The sequence below is a fragment of the Ammospiza caudacuta genome, chromosome 5, assembly GCF_027887145.1.
Source record: "Ammospiza caudacuta isolate bAmmCau1 chromosome 5, bAmmCau1.pri, whole genome shotgun sequence".
NCBI lineage: Eukaryota > Metazoa > Chordata > Aves > Passeriformes > Passerellidae > Ammospiza > Ammospiza caudacuta.
The window spans coordinates 62,306,169-62,323,120 of NC_080597.1; the positions used below are offsets into that span (position 1 = coordinate 62,306,169).

A 16,952-nucleotide genomic window follows, 5' to 3' on the forward strand; every position below is an offset into this window, starting at 1 on the left:
GATTTGGAGGAAGGCTGGAGGCCAGTACTGCTGCTCACTCTGGTCTGTATTTTGATATGATGCTGATGGTTTTACGCTTCAGCAACACCAAGCGGGGAAGGCAGCAAAGACTTAAGAACTTAATTATAGTGAGTTACTCTCCCTATATTTAAGGCAAACCCAAAACGTTTTTATGTAAAGGGAGTTGAAGTTAGATGGAGAGATTTGCATCACCAGACATTTGTATGCACTCATTGCACTTTAACTGTCTAAAGGGAAAGAGGGAAGAGTCCATCCTCACTGACACAGGTGCTTCGCCGCCCAGCAAAAAAACCCACGAAAGCAATCCAAGCCCGTACACCGGGGTGTCAGCCCCGGTGTCTCTGCCCGGAGCTGGGGGCTTGGCGTGGGCCGTAGGGCACGTGTCTCTCCAGCGGGCCGAGAAGCCAAGCCGGGCCCGCCGCCGCTGTCCCGGCCCCGGCCCCGGCCCCGACCCGGGAGCCGCCGCCGCCCCGGAGCCGCGGCCCCGCCCCGCGGCGCTGGCGTAGCGCTGACGCCGGGCCCGCCCCGCCCGGGCCAGCCGGGGTAGCGGCGGGCCAGGGGCGCCGTTAGCAGCTGCTGGGCTCGCCCCGCGGCGCCCGCCCGCTCTGCCGGGCCATGCGGTAGCGGCTGCGGCGGGCCGGGCTCTCGGCGGCCATGGAGCGGCTCCCCGGCGGCCGCCGGCCCCGGCTCGTGTCCTCGCTGGGGCTGGGGCGGCGCTCCTGGGAGGTCACCTTAGACGAGGAGCGGGGGCGGCTGGCCTGGCGCGACCCCCGCCCGCCGCGCCGCGCTGGCGGTGAGTGGGGCGGGCGGGGGCCGGGGCGCACCTGCCGCGGCCTGGGGCGGGCCGGGGCCCCCGGGAGGCGCCTGCCCTCGGCGGCGGGGGAAGGAAGGGCGTCCGCCGCGTCCCCGGTGCCGCGGCGCGGGTGCCGGCGGGGGCGGCCTGCGGCCAGCGCTGCCCCGGCGCCCGCGGCGGAGTCTCCGCGCCCGGGCCTCGCTGAGCGTCCGGAGAGCTCTGCCGGCGTGAGCGCTTCCTGCCCTCGGGCGCCTGTGCGGCGCCTCCGGGTTCGGAATCCGACCCAGGGCGGAGGGTGGCCCGGTCCCACACGGGGCCGGGCAGGGCGCTCGGAGCGGGGAGATGCAGGCGGGACCGTGCTCGGCAGGGCACAGACAGACCGCCGGCTGTGCTGGGCGCTGATCGGGCTGTGCCTTCCCAGACAAAGCCGAGAGCAGCTCTCGCTGAGCCGCAGCCCCTGTGAGAGAGCGCAGCCCGTCCCGCGTGTCGCGGAGCAGCCCGGCCGAGCATCCGTGCCCAGCGTGCCGCCGGTGGCACCGGGAACACACTTGTCCGGGCACAACACACATCTGTTCGGCTGAAACACGTTGTTTCTTGGCGCCGCGAGTACGGAGAAGCATATAGTTTGTAATGTATTTAAAGTAGCCCTAGAAGTACTTAAGAGACTTAAAAAACCTTAAAAGCAATTTTGGTTTTTTTTTAGTTACAACAAGGCTTGTGGTTAAAAACACTTTCATACTGGGTCAGTGTCTCAGGCAATGACTACTTTTGTTATTTGGGTTGGGGTTGTTTTGAGCTTTTTTGAAAACTCTTAGCTTTCTCAGGGGTTTAGTGGAAATTTTACAAAGCAAGTTTAACTTTTGAGATTTACGGGTTTGGAAATATTTAATACAGGCTACTAGTTTGCAGTGTGTTAACAAAGATTTCTATAGTTCCCCTTTTGTGCAGTTTGCGTAGTGTGAATGAGCAAAACTGCCAGTCTGAGAGGTCACTGATGAAAATACCTGAAAAAAATCAGATTAACTTGTGTGGATGTTTGCATATCAGACTTTCTACTGTACTTTTGACAGGTATTTTTTCAGGGTCTTTGACTTCAGTGGTTTTATATAGTAATTATTCCCATTGTTAATGTAGCCATATTAAAAAGGCCTGGGAACATTTGAAAATGTGTAATGTCGTTTTTTTCACAGCAGCTGCTCTAGAGTTGAAAACTGCTGTCATCCCCACTTTAGAGGTTGCAGGATCTGAGACAGACACTAATAATAGAAAGGCTGACTAGAAGCTTTATCTAAAAAAGGTTTGAATATAGATGTTTCTAATCCCTGGCAAGTCCCCAAACTTAAATAGTTAAATGGTACTTCCATTCTTACCATGTAGCTTCGTTAAATATTTTCAGATTTTGTCATAATATCCTATTGGCCTGAGGCTTTTTTCAGGAAGGTGAGGGAAAAAGGAGAAAGAGAACCAAGAATTGTAAGAATTTGGTGCGACAATTTACATAACTGAGATTTGATTATGTTTTAAGTACAACCGTTCTTATTCATAATACAAAAATAGAGTTTGTTATCCTTCCCTTGCTATTGTGCAAGTAGTTTGACATAATCTAATGTTCATCAATAATACTGATGAAAAAAGTAATCAAAAATTCCTAAACTTTTCTCAGTTAAAGGAACTTTAGACTTTAAGGACAAATTGATTCTTTGATTCTGCTGAACTTAAAACATTGTTGTGAAAAATAGGCTGTATACTTTTCAAAATGATATAAAATTAGTCTAGATAAAGGTACCTGGATCTTAAATTTAAAATAGAAAGTTTCAAGGCCTTTTGGGATAATTGCTCCCACTAGGTAACCTAGCCCTTACTTTGGGGATAATTTGGTGGAATTGTGTGCAATCCTTCTAAAAATGCCTTTGCAAAGTCACTAGGAGACTGATGTGTTGGCTAGAGCAAGTTCAAGGGCAGTGCCATTCTCCTGTCTGATGAATTCCTTTAGACCAAGCACGAGTGCCACAGATTCACACCAGCTCTCTCATGAGCACTCTAAAGTTTACAGCTGCTTGCACTTGTGAATTCTTACTACTTTTTAAGTTGTAAGTTTTCTTGACTTGCTCCTGGTAGACCAAACAGTGTATGCACCTGCTCTGAAGCATGTTCCCAATGTCAGAATTCTGGGAGTGGTGGAAGGACAGTGGGACACAGTAAATTAGAGTTAAATATGAGTTAGAGATGAGGCAGTTTCTGGAGCAGTACCCAGCTGGAGATGCTGTAAGAGGCAAGTGTGGTTAGAGTGCAGCCTCTGTCTTGTAGCACAGCTATTCACAATATTTTGGAAAACATCATGTGAAATTACAAGAGAAAAGAGAAGAAAAAGAAATGCCTAGGTGTTCTGGAGGCACAGGTATAATTTATGTAGGGCTCAATGCAATAGATAATGTACCTTCCCTTCTTTACACACTCATTAATTCATGTGTTCCCTGCATTTGAGCTTTAATTTCCTCATATTTCTGTATTATTGCTGCCCTGTTGTCTCCAAGCTCTTTTTAAGACCAATGATGATTCATTGTGCTCTCTACAATTATTTTGGAAATATGAGCAGCATACATGACAATATATAAATAAACTTAATAATATGGAAGGTGGTTAGTTAGAAGCCTATAATTTCAGAAGAGTTGCTTGACCAAGATTGGTATCTTTCTACCATTTAGCCTTTGACTACATGACTACATTGTGTCTAAATACAGACTAAATTATGGAGTATAAAAGTGCTATATTTCTTGTTTAGTAGGTAGCTATTACAGTGAACCAGTTGTCTTTAAACTGTAAAAACTAAGCCTGCTTATTTTCAGAGCATTTATTACTGTCTTGAATTTTGGTATATAAATGAAAATTGTTTCGTATATGTTTTTTCAAGGTTTTCAGACCCTGACATGTACAGAACTAGAACTATAGCTAGGTGTAGAAGTGTTAAAATGTTCACCTTTCCCTGTTGCATCCAAAATCAGGAACAGATAGGAAACAACACACACTTTGTCCTGTTTTCCAGGAAAATACATGTAGTTTTAGAGACTATGGGGAGATTCTTCTATTTTCTCATCTCTGTACAGTGATATTTATATGCATACATATATATGTGTATATATATATATATATGTGTGTGTGTATTTAAATCCTATTCTGTCAAAATGCAGAAGTATTAATTCAGGACAATTCTTTTTAATGCCGTTATTTGGAAGATACCAACAACAACAAAAACATCAAATGTTTGTTCAACTCATGGTGTATTTTTAAATTCTGAAATACAATTTCCTACTGTTAGACTTTGTTTAACAGCATCATAGTTTAAAGTTCTCTCTTCAGCGTAATCAGGTTCCTGTTTCCTGTTCTTTGATGGTTAGACATGTTTGAACTTACATGGAAAACCTTGACCTGTAAATTTTCATGTGTTTCTCTGTTACTTTCAGCTGTGCATCTTTTTTTCCTAGGGATGCCTTCATCTTTAATTTTTTTGGATGAGCTATATTTTTCAACCTTGTTCCATTTTTCCACGAGATTCAGTCATGAATCATAAATAGCATATGCAAAGCTGGTCAGCTAAATTGTTTTATTATTTCCCTCATGTTGATGGCTGAGTCAGGTTTTTCTCAAGTAACACATGATAAAACTTTTTGTACCAAATTCATAGCAGAGTGTATACTGTACATATATACTTAGAGGTATTTCAGAAGCATTGGCTAAAGTTTTATTGTACCTGGTACTAAAAGCATTACAAATGCAGAATGAGATTCTCCTATCATTTTTCTAGGATTTTTTTTTTTTTTTTGCTAAAGTACAAACATGAAGGGGCTGACCAAACTAGACCCTCAGCTCTATGCATTCACTTACAGTGTGTGCTTTCTTTTAGCCTTTGTATTTCAGAATTCTCTTCCATGTGTCCTTTCCAAAACAACCGCCTGAGGAAACCTCAGTACTGGTGTTCACAGCACTGCTGTCATTCTGGTGGATTCTAAAGAAAGCTCAGTTTGATGAACAGGATACTTAGCAGAGGGTGGGCCAGCTTGGCAGCAAGGTCTGTCCAGCACCTGGTGCCTGCAGAGGGTTGGCACATCCGTGGTCAAGGTCATTTGTCATCAGTCATTCCCAGCTGGCAGCGGGCGTGTGCAGAAATGTGAACCACGTTTCTCTGTAGGCAATGCCACAACTGCATCGCACAGGGAGGATGTGGGGAGCAGTTGCTGCAGCTGGCATTGCCTCTTTGGAATGTGTTGTTTTCTGGGAGATACATTATTCAAACATACTCCATTAAACAATACATGTTCTTTAGCATACACCTTTCTGCTGGGTTGTTCCCCCTCCTTAAGGTGAATAAGTGCATCTTACTCCCTGCTTTATAATTGAAATATTCGTAGTTGAGCAGGAAAGATTTTATTTGGAAATGTGGAAGAAACAGTGGGAAGACATTCAATAGTATGATTTAAATATTCAAGTTGACCCAAGTTCAAATTGCTGTGCTTTGATTCAGATTTATGTGATGTGAAGTAGCTGTGTGATCATAGTAGAAACTGGTCTGTTGGTTTACAAAGTACTTGAAGATTTACTTTAAAATAAAATAGGGAAATTTCCTTGTACATGGCTGTACATGGTGAAATCATGGTCTTTGGATGTTTGTGACTCCTCCACAGGATTTAAATCAATTGTGATACCTTTTTTCTTCCCCCTCCTTTAGGATGTGAATTGTCAGTAATTCTGCTCAATATCCTACCTTCTCTTACTCTGGTGTTTATTAAACACAGCTTTCTATAGTGCATGATTGGTCTAATACCATGTACCTTCTGATAGAAAGTATTCCTGTTCTCTTGCTTTTAGGTGAAGGCAAATCTTAAATCTGAAATCTTAAAGCTTGACCCTTCATGTGGGCTCTAACAGCAAGTTAGTTTTCAAAGTGACTGAAACTACACTTTTTCTTTAAACCTATATCCCAGCTTTTTCATTGTTGATATTTTTAAGTCATGAGAATATGCTAATAGTTTAAATTAATTCTAAATGCTGCTGCATCTGTGGGCCTCAGCTGAGTTTTAAGAATTAACCAAATGCTGTGATCAGCAACATTTTTGTGCTTGTGCGTGGATCTAGGTTGCCTTGAGCTGACACATTTGTGAGGGGGAAGTTTGGTCTGTAGGATATGTAGCTGGCAATGATGAATGAACAAGTCTTGACTGGAGTTGTGAGTGAGTGCTCATAGACTCAGGAAGTGTTCTGTGGGAGTGGCAGACAGCCATGACACACCAAAAATCTTTTCTTAACGCAGAAAAACACACTTCCCAACTGCTGGCTGCATTTTACACAGAGAAAGCCCACTGTTAATGTGCTTACCTTGGTTTTGTTTCTGTGAGGTGTTTTTTTCCCCCTCTCCCACTTGCTTAATGTGGGAAAAGTAGTGTGCGTCTAATCCAGCGTTCCGCTGATTTATCAGTTTGCTTTTAGGAAGAATGTTAAGATTAAGAGCACTGTGACCCAGAATGAGTAATGACTGGCCCAGCCAGAGTGCTGAGAAGACTGTCACCTGTTTACTGTGTATTTTGTTCGGCTTTTTAACTTTTTACTCCTTTTTTTGCCATACCCTTTTGTCCACCTTCTGTGGATGGTCAGCTCTCTGTCTCTAATATGCTAACCATTGACAATGGTGAAAATTTTGTCTAGAAGCTGTTCTGTGCTGCTTGGTTGAATAGATTGGACTGAGCCAAGTAAAGTTCTTCATTTGATATTGTCTGAGCCCGTATTTCAACCTTTTTTCATTAATGTTGATCTTGTAGTACTGAAGTAACTTTTTGTGTGTGTGTTTTGTTAATGTGGCAATAAGATTTTCCATGTTTTGGGAGAAACACATCAAGGTGAAGACCTTTGAGTGAACACCTTTACGCTATGTCAGTGAAATAAACGTCTCATTCTACTTGATAATAGGGTAAATGCTCCAAAAGTAGCTGTGGGAAAGGACTATAATTAGTGAAGCTGTGTAATATGTGAAGCTTCAAGAGAGGCTGGGTTAGTACTATATTTTGTGGGGCAGGTTTTGGTGACTAAATGGCAGATGAGGGCATTGTGTTCCTGGGAACTGGACTGTTGTGCTCGTACTGAAGGTCTCTGCTTCACATTGAAAGCTTCCTCCTTTCAGGGAAAAGGGGGTGGGGGGTGGGACTAAGTAGTTGGTTTGCAATGTGATGAAACAATATTCTGTGTAGCACTAAGCCAAACAGTGATAGAGATATTTGGACTGATGGAAATTCTTGAGTTCTATTCAAGCACGTTAGAATTTGTTGTTACAAGCAGTAGGGAATGTTCTGAATACACATGTTATTTGAGACAGCTCTGCATCTTTCTGACCATCTGCAATTACTGGGTTCAGTAGTGTGTGATTTCTGACTGCTCAAGATTGGAGCGTGCTGTCAGGACAGTGGAGTTGTTTGGTGCTTTTATGGTGCTGTGTAGTACTGAGGGGTATAATCGACAGAGCTGGTATACCCAGAACAGAAACTCCTCAGACTTTCACCGAAGCCAAAGGTTTACAGATGGAGAGTGGGATCTGTTCTTCACTTTTGTTCCTTTGGTTTTTCCCCTTCTGTTTTTCAGATTTGTAACTCCGGTGCCATAAGATTAAAAAAATACATATAAATTAAGAATATTTACTTTTTGCTTTTTTTTGCCATGTCTCTGAAGAGATTTGCTGGAAAATAAATACAGTCATGCAACTATCAGAGGGGGAACACCAAATTAGGAGAGCTTATAAGTAGTTTCAAGGTTAATACAAGCTGTGTAATGTGTGCTGAGGTATACACTCCAAAGAAATGCTTTCAGTGATACAGATTTGGAAGTACTTTAAAATCGATTAGCTATCTGTTCAGTTGGACAGCTTTATTATATAAAAATGCCTAATAAGATAATTACTTCACTTGCTGCTCCCAGCATACATACTAATAAGTATGCACTATGTACAGCTATTTCCAAAAATGTTATTTAGAGCACTGTCATTTAAATTGTGATCTATATATAGTTTCTAAGTTTTATAGCATATCTTTGAGGAGTAACAAAACAAATTACCATTTGAATGCAATCTTCATAGATGCAACAAGCTTTTTTTCATATTTTGACATATGGATCAGTGGCAGAGCCAGTAGAAAAATAAGTAGAAGCAGTTTTGGAAAAGGAAGATTAAAGAATGTACTTCCTTTCCTTTATTGTTCCATCTCTGTTCTGTATTTCTTTTCTTTGGATAAATGTGTAGGTTAATCATATTAGCAGATCTTGTATCTGTTAGGAAGACAAAATAACTATTACTGTCCAGTACTAGATATAGTCTTAGTATGTACTTACTGTATATACTGTGTATATACAGTAAGTACATACAGAATCATACATCTCAGAGTTTATCTCAGCTCTTGGATCTTTATAACAACATTATGTGACTGCTGCACTTCCCTGTTGTGCCTTGAGTACAGTAAATATAATTATTATAAGCTGTGAAATACAGCCAGATTCCTAAATGACCTCAGAGTAAAGTTTGAAGGCTACATTTCTTTTGAATCATGCTAAAAAATTCAGGGAAGATAAAATGACAAAATGGGTATAAATCATGTCAAATACCAAAACCCCTTAAGTGGGTAGTCACAAATTGTCAGTACATGTGATGATATGTAAAGACTCTTTTGACTAAACCAATTAAATAGGATGGGAAAAAATAATCAAAGTGAATTAGTGGCAAATGAATTGCAGTCATGACTGTGAAGAGGTCAGGGAAACTTTTCACTCATTTCACATTCCTCACCACTTCCACTGTACTGCTGCAGGACAGTGAGGAAAATGAAATGTAGAATAAACCCTGGTAACAATGGTATCATTGTCTGTATTTTATGTGTCAAATATCTTGATATCACTCCCTTTGTACGTGAGAGAAGCAAGTATATTATAGTTCTTATTATATAAGAGATTATTTACATAAGACTATATTATTATAATAATATAAATCTTTTATACAGGTGTATGCATACAGAGGGTACTTGCTTGTACATAAATACAAAGCATACGTTATAAGTTTCACTTTTTTGAGATGAAGTAACAACAGAACTGTGTTGAAATCAGTAATGAAAATGAGACAAAAGTGTTCAATTTGAGAGGAGTTAAGAAGTCTGAGATGATGTTTAGGAACTATAGGAGAAAAGAGAATGAGGTTGGAGGAAATTATTTCATAGTCTGAGAACAAGAGGCCTTTAATTCTGAAAAACAGTAGGTTTGAAATTGATGCGAGGAAAATATTTCACAGCACATAAACATAACATCTGGAATTCTCTTCTTAAGAGATACTAAACTTTAAAAGCTTAGTGGGATTTAAAATCTTAAGAATTCATATGAATGCCCTTCTTTCATAAGCCAGATACTTACTTGACAATAACAAATAGCCTTTGTAGTCTGTGCTCTGGATTTAGTTGCACATTCTTTGAAATAGCTTGTGCTGTTCACTGTCAAGTATCTGGACTAGACCTCACAGAAGGGGCAGTTTAATTACTCTGAAATCAATGTTGCTGGATTTTGGCTTCATGCAAAAATATTTTTATACATGAAATACCTTATTTTCTGAGAAGTCGTAGGCATTTAAAATACTGTTTTGGGTAGTTGGTAGGTGGTAATGGATTATGTGCTTTGACTAAAGACAATTCAGAAAATTTCTAGTTATGCTCTTGGTTGTGCTTATTGAACAAGTGCTCTAATCATATGTCTGTATCATATTAGGTATAGAAATAATCATTCAGGTGATGTTTGAAGATTCTAACATGTAAGATCTTGTGTTCATACAGAAAACTGTGTTGTACCCATCTCTGAGATCATTGCTGTAGAGGAAGCTGAGTTTAACAAGAAACGACGTAACATTGGCAGATGGCAAAAAATGGCAAAGCTACATGCTTTCACAGGTAAGGCAGATAAGTCTCTGGATGCTTGTGCTTGCCATTCTGTGAAGATAGTTTAAGGCAGACTCAAAAGGAATTGTCAAAGTTTTGGAGGTTTTTTAACAGAAATGGAGTGTTGAAAAAAACTCCATATCCAAAAAACAAAAAAACCCCAAAGAAAACAAAAACAACACCCAAAAAAACCACCATAAAAGACCCCCCCCCCCAAAAAAAAAAAAATTTACAAAAATCCCCAGGAAAATACCAAACTGAAATAAACCAAAGCAAAAGTCCCACAAAAAACAAACAAAAGAAACCCCACCAAAAATCTGTTGGTTTATATTTAAAGATCCTTATTTGGAAAATAAAACTCTTCCTTTAAGATCACATGCTGTGTTTAGCTATTTTTTAGTGAATTTAAAACTAATGTCTGAATGTTCACCCTGGAGTCTTTTTGCTGCTGAATGACTGCTTCAGGACACCTGCTTTCTACTTCTTGACCAGAAAATCGAGAGAGGGTGAAAGAATGAGTCCTAAATGTTTTTAAATTACCCCTAACCATCAGGATGTGTGCATGAAAGTTACTTTGTATTATTGACTGCATTCTTAAAACAAAGTGCCAGGAATATGTGTCTGATTTAGGAAAAGAGTGATGACTTCTATGCTAAAAAGATGTCATGCCAGAATTTTATGCTGTACTTTCCTCACCTTTAGTTATCTAGTAAGAGTGATTTGAGATACTGTATATGAAGTGTAAGTATAAGGTCTTAATCCATAAGAAAACAAAATATTTTTTTCTCAAATTTCAGCTTTATAGAATAAATTCACCCTGTTGGTTACATGAGAGTTGATGTCTGCATGGCTTATCTTCTTAAGCTTGTGGCTTTTTATGTAGATATTGCAGACTTTAATACAGATAATATGTAAGCTCAGTGAACTTCTGAACAAGTATGTCTATAATAAGTTGATGAGATGTGGCTTCTTTAAAAAGAAGTCTTTGTTTGGGTGTCTGCTTGTTAGCAAGTGTTTTCATTTATGTTATCATTTGGACTCTACAAATATGTTGGTCATACTCTGAATGCTTCTGTCATTTGTAGAAGTGTGTAGTGGAGGTTAATTACAGGTCAGTATTTTGGAGATCTTTCTGAAATGCAGTTTTCGTTTCACAGAACCATCTCATTATGTTGGGGTTTTTTTGTTTGTTTGCTGTTTTTTTGAATTTAAATAGTGCATTTTGTGAAGAAAGCCCGAAATCACCGCTGGCGGTGCAGTGCTGCGACGTTCTGGTGTGTTGATGAGCACTTATGTAATCAGTGGACACAGGCACTGAAGGAACTACTTGAAATGCAGAGTAAGTTGGAATAAACTATGAACATTTGCACCATCATTTTGGAGGCTTGTACATCAATCAATGTTATTTTGAAATATCTGCTTTTTTTAACTCTTAAGAGCAGCTTATGCGCAAAAATTGAGGAAGCCAAGAGTTGAAGTGTTTCCTTATCACTACTTTATCTTATGTGTTCACTAAGTTTTACTGAGTGCTTTAATCAGTCAAGACTGTTTGTGTCATACAATTTTGCCCAGATATAAATTATTTTCACAAAATAAAGTCACATTGGAAGCTTGAAATCATTGAAATTATTGTAGCTTTGGAAGAAGTAATGGGCAGATGTGAGCTCAGGGATTTAAGGTACTCTAGAGATTTGAGGTCAAGGACTGTAGCAATTGGAAGATTTATGGGTGTGTTTCACCTTTCTAGACTCTGTCATCAAGAAAATGTGTTCTATGTAATAAGAGTTACCATTAGTAATTTCTGAGACTCTTGGACATCTACTTCATGGGAGGTTAAAAGTAATTTTGAAGGCATTAACCTTGAAAGATGTCAAGAAGCAGCAGGAGCAGAGTAACTGACAGAAAGGAGGTCAAGGGTGATCATAGCAGAGGCAGTGCCTTGCTGACCAGGGTCCCACTGTATCTGAGCAGGGATAGGGATGGATACAGGTCCAATTTACAGGTGAGATATAGCAATTGCATCCATGCAGGGAGGCTGGAGTGGAACAGCTGGAGCTGGGATTAGGGATGAGCTCCCTACAGGGTAGGTCTGAGGCCCATCTGAGATACAGAGCTGGAGAATGGGTTGGATACAAGTACACCTACACTGAGACTTGAGCAAATACTTAAAGCTTACAGAATAAAAAGGAGTATTTTAGAAAAACTGTTCTGAACGGGCAATGGAAGCATTCTTAAAGTTTTTGTTTTGTATACATTACACAAAGTACATCTGTTTTTTTCAAAAAATGGCGTTTGTGCACCTATTCAGTACACCTGTGAGAAATGTGGCCTGAGCAGTCAATTCATTTGAATGCAGTTGTTCATTTTATTGGTAACAAATTCTTTCAGGAAAGGGAGTATTTTCTCAGATGGGCAGAAGAGTGCTTTGAGTGTACAGCAGATTTAAACCACTCAGTCTATCTATCTTGGGTGGATTTGTTGTAAAAGTATGCTGATGTAATAATCTGATATTTTTTCCTTTTAAACTAATAATCTTGAATGCCATTTGAGGAAATATGTTAATGTTTTTGTCTGCTCTATGAAAAAGGAGGTCTCTCAGGTGCACCAAGCATTACTGTTTTGTATCTCTGTTAATACAGAGGTATAATAGTTGTTTTAATTGTTATAGTGTAAATCCATAACTGTTTGGACAAGTTTGAGATAGTAATATCAAAGGTGCTTTTGGAGGGGGGAAGGGGTAACACTTTAGGGCAACTGACACTGTAGGACAAGCACTTACTGTGCAGCATGTAGTTTTGTGAGGCATTCTTAGTGTGACTTGATCACAGAAAGGAAATGGATTTTAACCATGTTATTAAAAAAAAAAATTAAATAAATTTATGTAAAAGTATTTTTATGTATGCTTCACTTACAAGTGGCTTTGTTGTTGCTGCCCTTTTTGTCTTCTGTGCCCATAATACTCATGTAATTAAAGTAACTTGTGTAGTGGGAAAGTACTGCAAGAATGGCAAGTAACAATGTGAGATAGGAAGTAGAAATGATTCTGAATTTCATCTGCTGTCTTACTAACAATTTGTTCAATACTGTTGATGCCAGTATAATAAAGAGAGCAGATGAAGCAGGTTTTTATAGCTCTTTGTTAAAGAGTTACAGGTCTATTAGGCTGTGTTTGCTCTGTTAATAGGTTGGGTTTGTATGGCTTGATGGATTTTTTCGGTTTGTGTACAAAAGCAGTGCACTATGGTTTTCCTTACTGCAGAGTCTAGACCAAAGCAGCTGCTTGTGTATATTAATCCCTTTGGAGGAAAAAGACAAGGCAAGAGGATTTATGAACAGAAAGTTGCTCCACTCTTCAGTCTTGCTTCTATATCCACTGATGTTGTTGGTGAGTAATGAGTACTTTAATTTCTTAATAAGCACAGCATGAACTCTAAAACAATCCTGAGTAGCTGAAGTTCTTTCTGTTAGTTACCTTTTCTCACTAAGGAAATGAAAGAAAATGGTAGAGAATGCCATTTATCTGGCTACCTATGCTTTACTTAGAAAACAACCTTCTATCAGCTTCCTGATTACTAAAATAAAACTTCTTGTGGTCTTGAGCTATTTGAGCTCTAAATAAAAGATTCTGCCTTTCTTCTCTTTTTCAGTTTCACTGTTAAAACTAATAGATCATTTGCACAGTTTTCACTGAAATATTTTTTCCATATGCACTATGTATGTCTCCTTAATTTTTTCCCTGGCAAAAATCTTTTGAGACACATCTTATGGACAGGCTGTTTTATAGTCACATTGGTAATACAATCATGGTTATTAATGAATTTATTTTTATAATTCTATATTATATATACCTTTATAGTAGTTTTTAATAATAAATTTTCATGTGTTTATTTCTTCACAGTAACTGAACATGCTAACCATGCTAAGGACAACTTATTTGAAGTTAATATTTATAAATATGATGGGTAAGTACATTTGCTTGCCTTTTTTTATTATTTTTGAGCCAATAATTATGTAATTGGTCTGTTCCTGTCTCTAATTTAAAAGGGTAGCCTTCATTACTAATACATTTATTGCAACAGCTGAAAGTCCTGGGGCATGTTCCTTTTTGTAGGAGATCCACATTTAGGAGTATAAAAAGAAAAGTAAACTGTTTCAGTAAACTTGTTCAACACAATATATTCAAGCATAGTGTAACAATGTTTGCATGAGATTTGTGTTCAAAAGATGAATGTTAGATTAATTCTGCTCAGTTGAGCATTCTGTTATAGCTCAAGAGCTACCCAGAAATGTTTAGTGGTCTTGACATACATGAGTTCAGAACACTGCACCAGTAGCATTCAGCCTGTGTGTAAAAACATGGACTGTTCAGAAATGTTTCAGGTGGTTCCTCTTGCTGTATATGACTGTTCAATAGTGCCTACAGTGTGGATACATTTATTTGCATTTCTTCTGTTTCAAAGTTATTGCTTTAAAAGAAGATCTGACTGAATGGTGATCTTACATTCCATTATTGAGTCTGCTGTAGAAGCAGAATATTTTAATGAAAATGCCATGGTAATTTCGGTTTCCAATCCATGACATGAAAGTTACATGTCTGAAAAAACATGAAAATGTATGCAGATAAGCTCTCATAACTACAGTATGTTAGAATTCTTTTTTGTGCCTGTTGACAGGTACATTTAAACTGGTAAGTTGCAAAAAGAAAACACATTGAGTCTTTTCAGAGTACTTTTGCTGTGGTACTTTGCTATATACATTGTGTCTGTTAGGAAAGAGTGTTAGTATGAAATGACATTCATAGGCTGAGTTCCCAGACTTCACCTGCTTTAAAATGACTTGCCTTCAAATAAACAGTTTTGTCTATAACTCTGATTTTTCTTAGTTTTTCAGAAGTTCAAGGAAGGGAAGCATTGATCCTAGATAAACCTAGTTAGTTGTTATTCTTCCTTTTCATTTGATCTGTGATTTGAAATAACTGTACTTATGGTTGGTGAAATTTCAATACAGAGCAGAAAGGGAGGCAAATGAGCCCATGTCCACTCCTAGCAAATTGTTTTTTACAGGAAGTGGCAGTGACCAGTTGTGGTAGTGTCTGAAGTGGTTTTGGCAGATTCAGTCTCATGTTGTAGAATTTTTTTTCCTTTGGGTTTTTTGTTTGTTTGTTTTGGGGGTTTTTTGGGTGTTTTCTTTTTTTTTTTTTTTTTTTTTTTGTCTCTCTAACATTCCAAGATGCTCAATAGGCCAGAACACTGCATCTTTTTAGACTCTTAGGATTCTTCTATTCCTGGGTTAGGCCTGAGTGGCAGTTTGCTTGGGATCTGCAGCCTGTCTTTCCAAGCCTAACTTTTGTCCATCTTATACAACTCTTTTTCTTGGTCAACAGTGATTTTAGGAAGGACTTCCTGAATTAAAACTACTTTTTAAATAGCTGATTAAGTGGTTATCTTGAAAATTTAAAAAATGGTTGAACCACATAAATATGTGTTTCTTCAGGTTTGACTTTCCTCACACAGAGTAAAAGGTTCTTTGGATTCCTGCATCTAACTGATGTTCAGCTGTCCTGTAGACTGGTTCTGATGTGTGGCTTTTCCTTCATGTGGTGATGAATTTCTTAATTTCATCTCCAGATTCCCTATTTGGCAAAGCCATACATGGAATTCTGCAAGTAGATACAGGAATCTTAATGATAATTGCTTTGCTTCTTTTCAAATGTTTCACTTTAGACAGCTGATTTAAATATCTTATGTGTGTTTCCTGTTTTTTCTTCCTATTTTACTTTATAGGAATAAGGTATTCATATTTTGCCTTATAGGAATTTCTTACAGTGAATGTAGTCACCTAATAGCTCAATGACAGAACAGCTTTTCTATAAGCAGTTACTTAAAGTACTCATTTGGTTACAACAAAGCAGGGTTTTGTGCATCACTGTACAGAACAATTAGAACATGTTGTAATATCATGCAGGTAATAGCCATGTTTGGAAGCTGTGACACATAGCCCTGTGCTTTCTTATACATATATTTGTTCCACAGGCCTTTGTAAAATTGTTTCTGGTTGGGGTTTTTTCCCTGCTTTTTGAGTTAGTTCATAGAATGGCTGAGATAAGAAGGGACTGTAGTTCTTAAAAACTCAATTTACTTGTGGGTTACCTTCTGAAGTCCTCTAGCAGATGTGGTTTGCTGTTGTCATCTATCTAAAAAGTGAAATGCTCTCCCTCTAGTAAAATAAAGCCAACAAGAAACAATCACTCTAAGATGCTTCTTTCAGACATTCTTCACCAGGGGCCTTCACATGTGCAGTATATGTCTGACTTGTACATTGGTCTTCTGATATTTCCTGTGAATTTGGTTGTGCTGTTACTGCATATGTGAAGTTTTTATCAAATTTACCTTTGATAGATACAGACATTGATATAACTGTCCCCTCTGAGTCTGGATATAGTGTTTGTTATAGATGACCAAAGGGCTGGAGCACCTCTCCTATGAAGACAGGCTGGGAGAGCTGAGCTTGTTGAGCCTGAAGAAGGGAATGCTCCAGGGAGACTTTAGAGCACATTTCAGTACCTCAAGGGGATTTCAAAGGGGGCTGGAGAGGGACATTTTACAAGGGCATATAACAACAGGACAAGAGGGAAGTTTTAAACTAAATGAGGGAAGGTTTAGATTAGATTTAAGTAAGAAACTCCTTGCTGTGAGAGTGGAGAGGCACTGGAACAGACTGCCCAGAGAAGTCATGGATTCCCCATCCCTGGAAGTGTTAAAGGCCAGGCTGGATGGAGCTTTGAGCTAACTACTACTGAGACAACACTGACCTTGAACTGACATGGAAATTTTTGTTTCTTTAGCCCATTTTTTTGAGTCTGCGGAGCAAGATAAGGCTAAAATTCAGGAATAGTATAGTTAAACTATTCAAAGAGAAAAAAATTAGAAAAATTGAAAACAGATATCCTTTTATTCCTTTTCTCTCAGTCTCCTAGGTCTTAACTTAGAGTTGGAGAGTTCACGTTTTTAAGACCGTACTCACTGTTAATGGAAAAAAAATTACTGGTTTTGTTTCTATTGTTTAATGGAAAAAAATGACAGCTTTCCATCTGCTGAAAGTGCAATAATAACTAGCATTGAAGTCAACTATACTTAAAAATTAGATTAATTTGTCTTGCTCATTCTGCAATATCTGTTGCTGATGATGTGAAA

The 16,952-nt window shown here is 39.0% G+C and overlaps 1 protein-coding gene across 1 annotated transcript in view; it reads left to right on the forward strand.

Moving 5' to 3' along the window:
* The first annotated feature begins 578 nt into the window (after nt 1-578).
* The window catches only part of CERK (ceramide kinase), a 41,463-nt gene continuing 25,089 nt past the window's right edge, over nt 579-16,952 (forward strand). Inside the window, exons 1-5 of the mRNA XM_058805006.1 lie at nt 579-814; nt 9,658-9,771; nt 10,976-11,098; nt 13,019-13,144; nt 13,658-13,721. Coding sequence (XP_058660989.1) covers nt 676-814; nt 9,658-9,771; nt 10,976-11,098; nt 13,019-13,144; nt 13,658-13,721 — 566 coding nt within the window. The 5' untranslated portion in view covers nt 579-675. The remainder of the gene's footprint in view (nt 815-9,657; nt 9,772-10,975; nt 11,099-13,018; nt 13,145-13,657; nt 13,722-16,952) is intronic.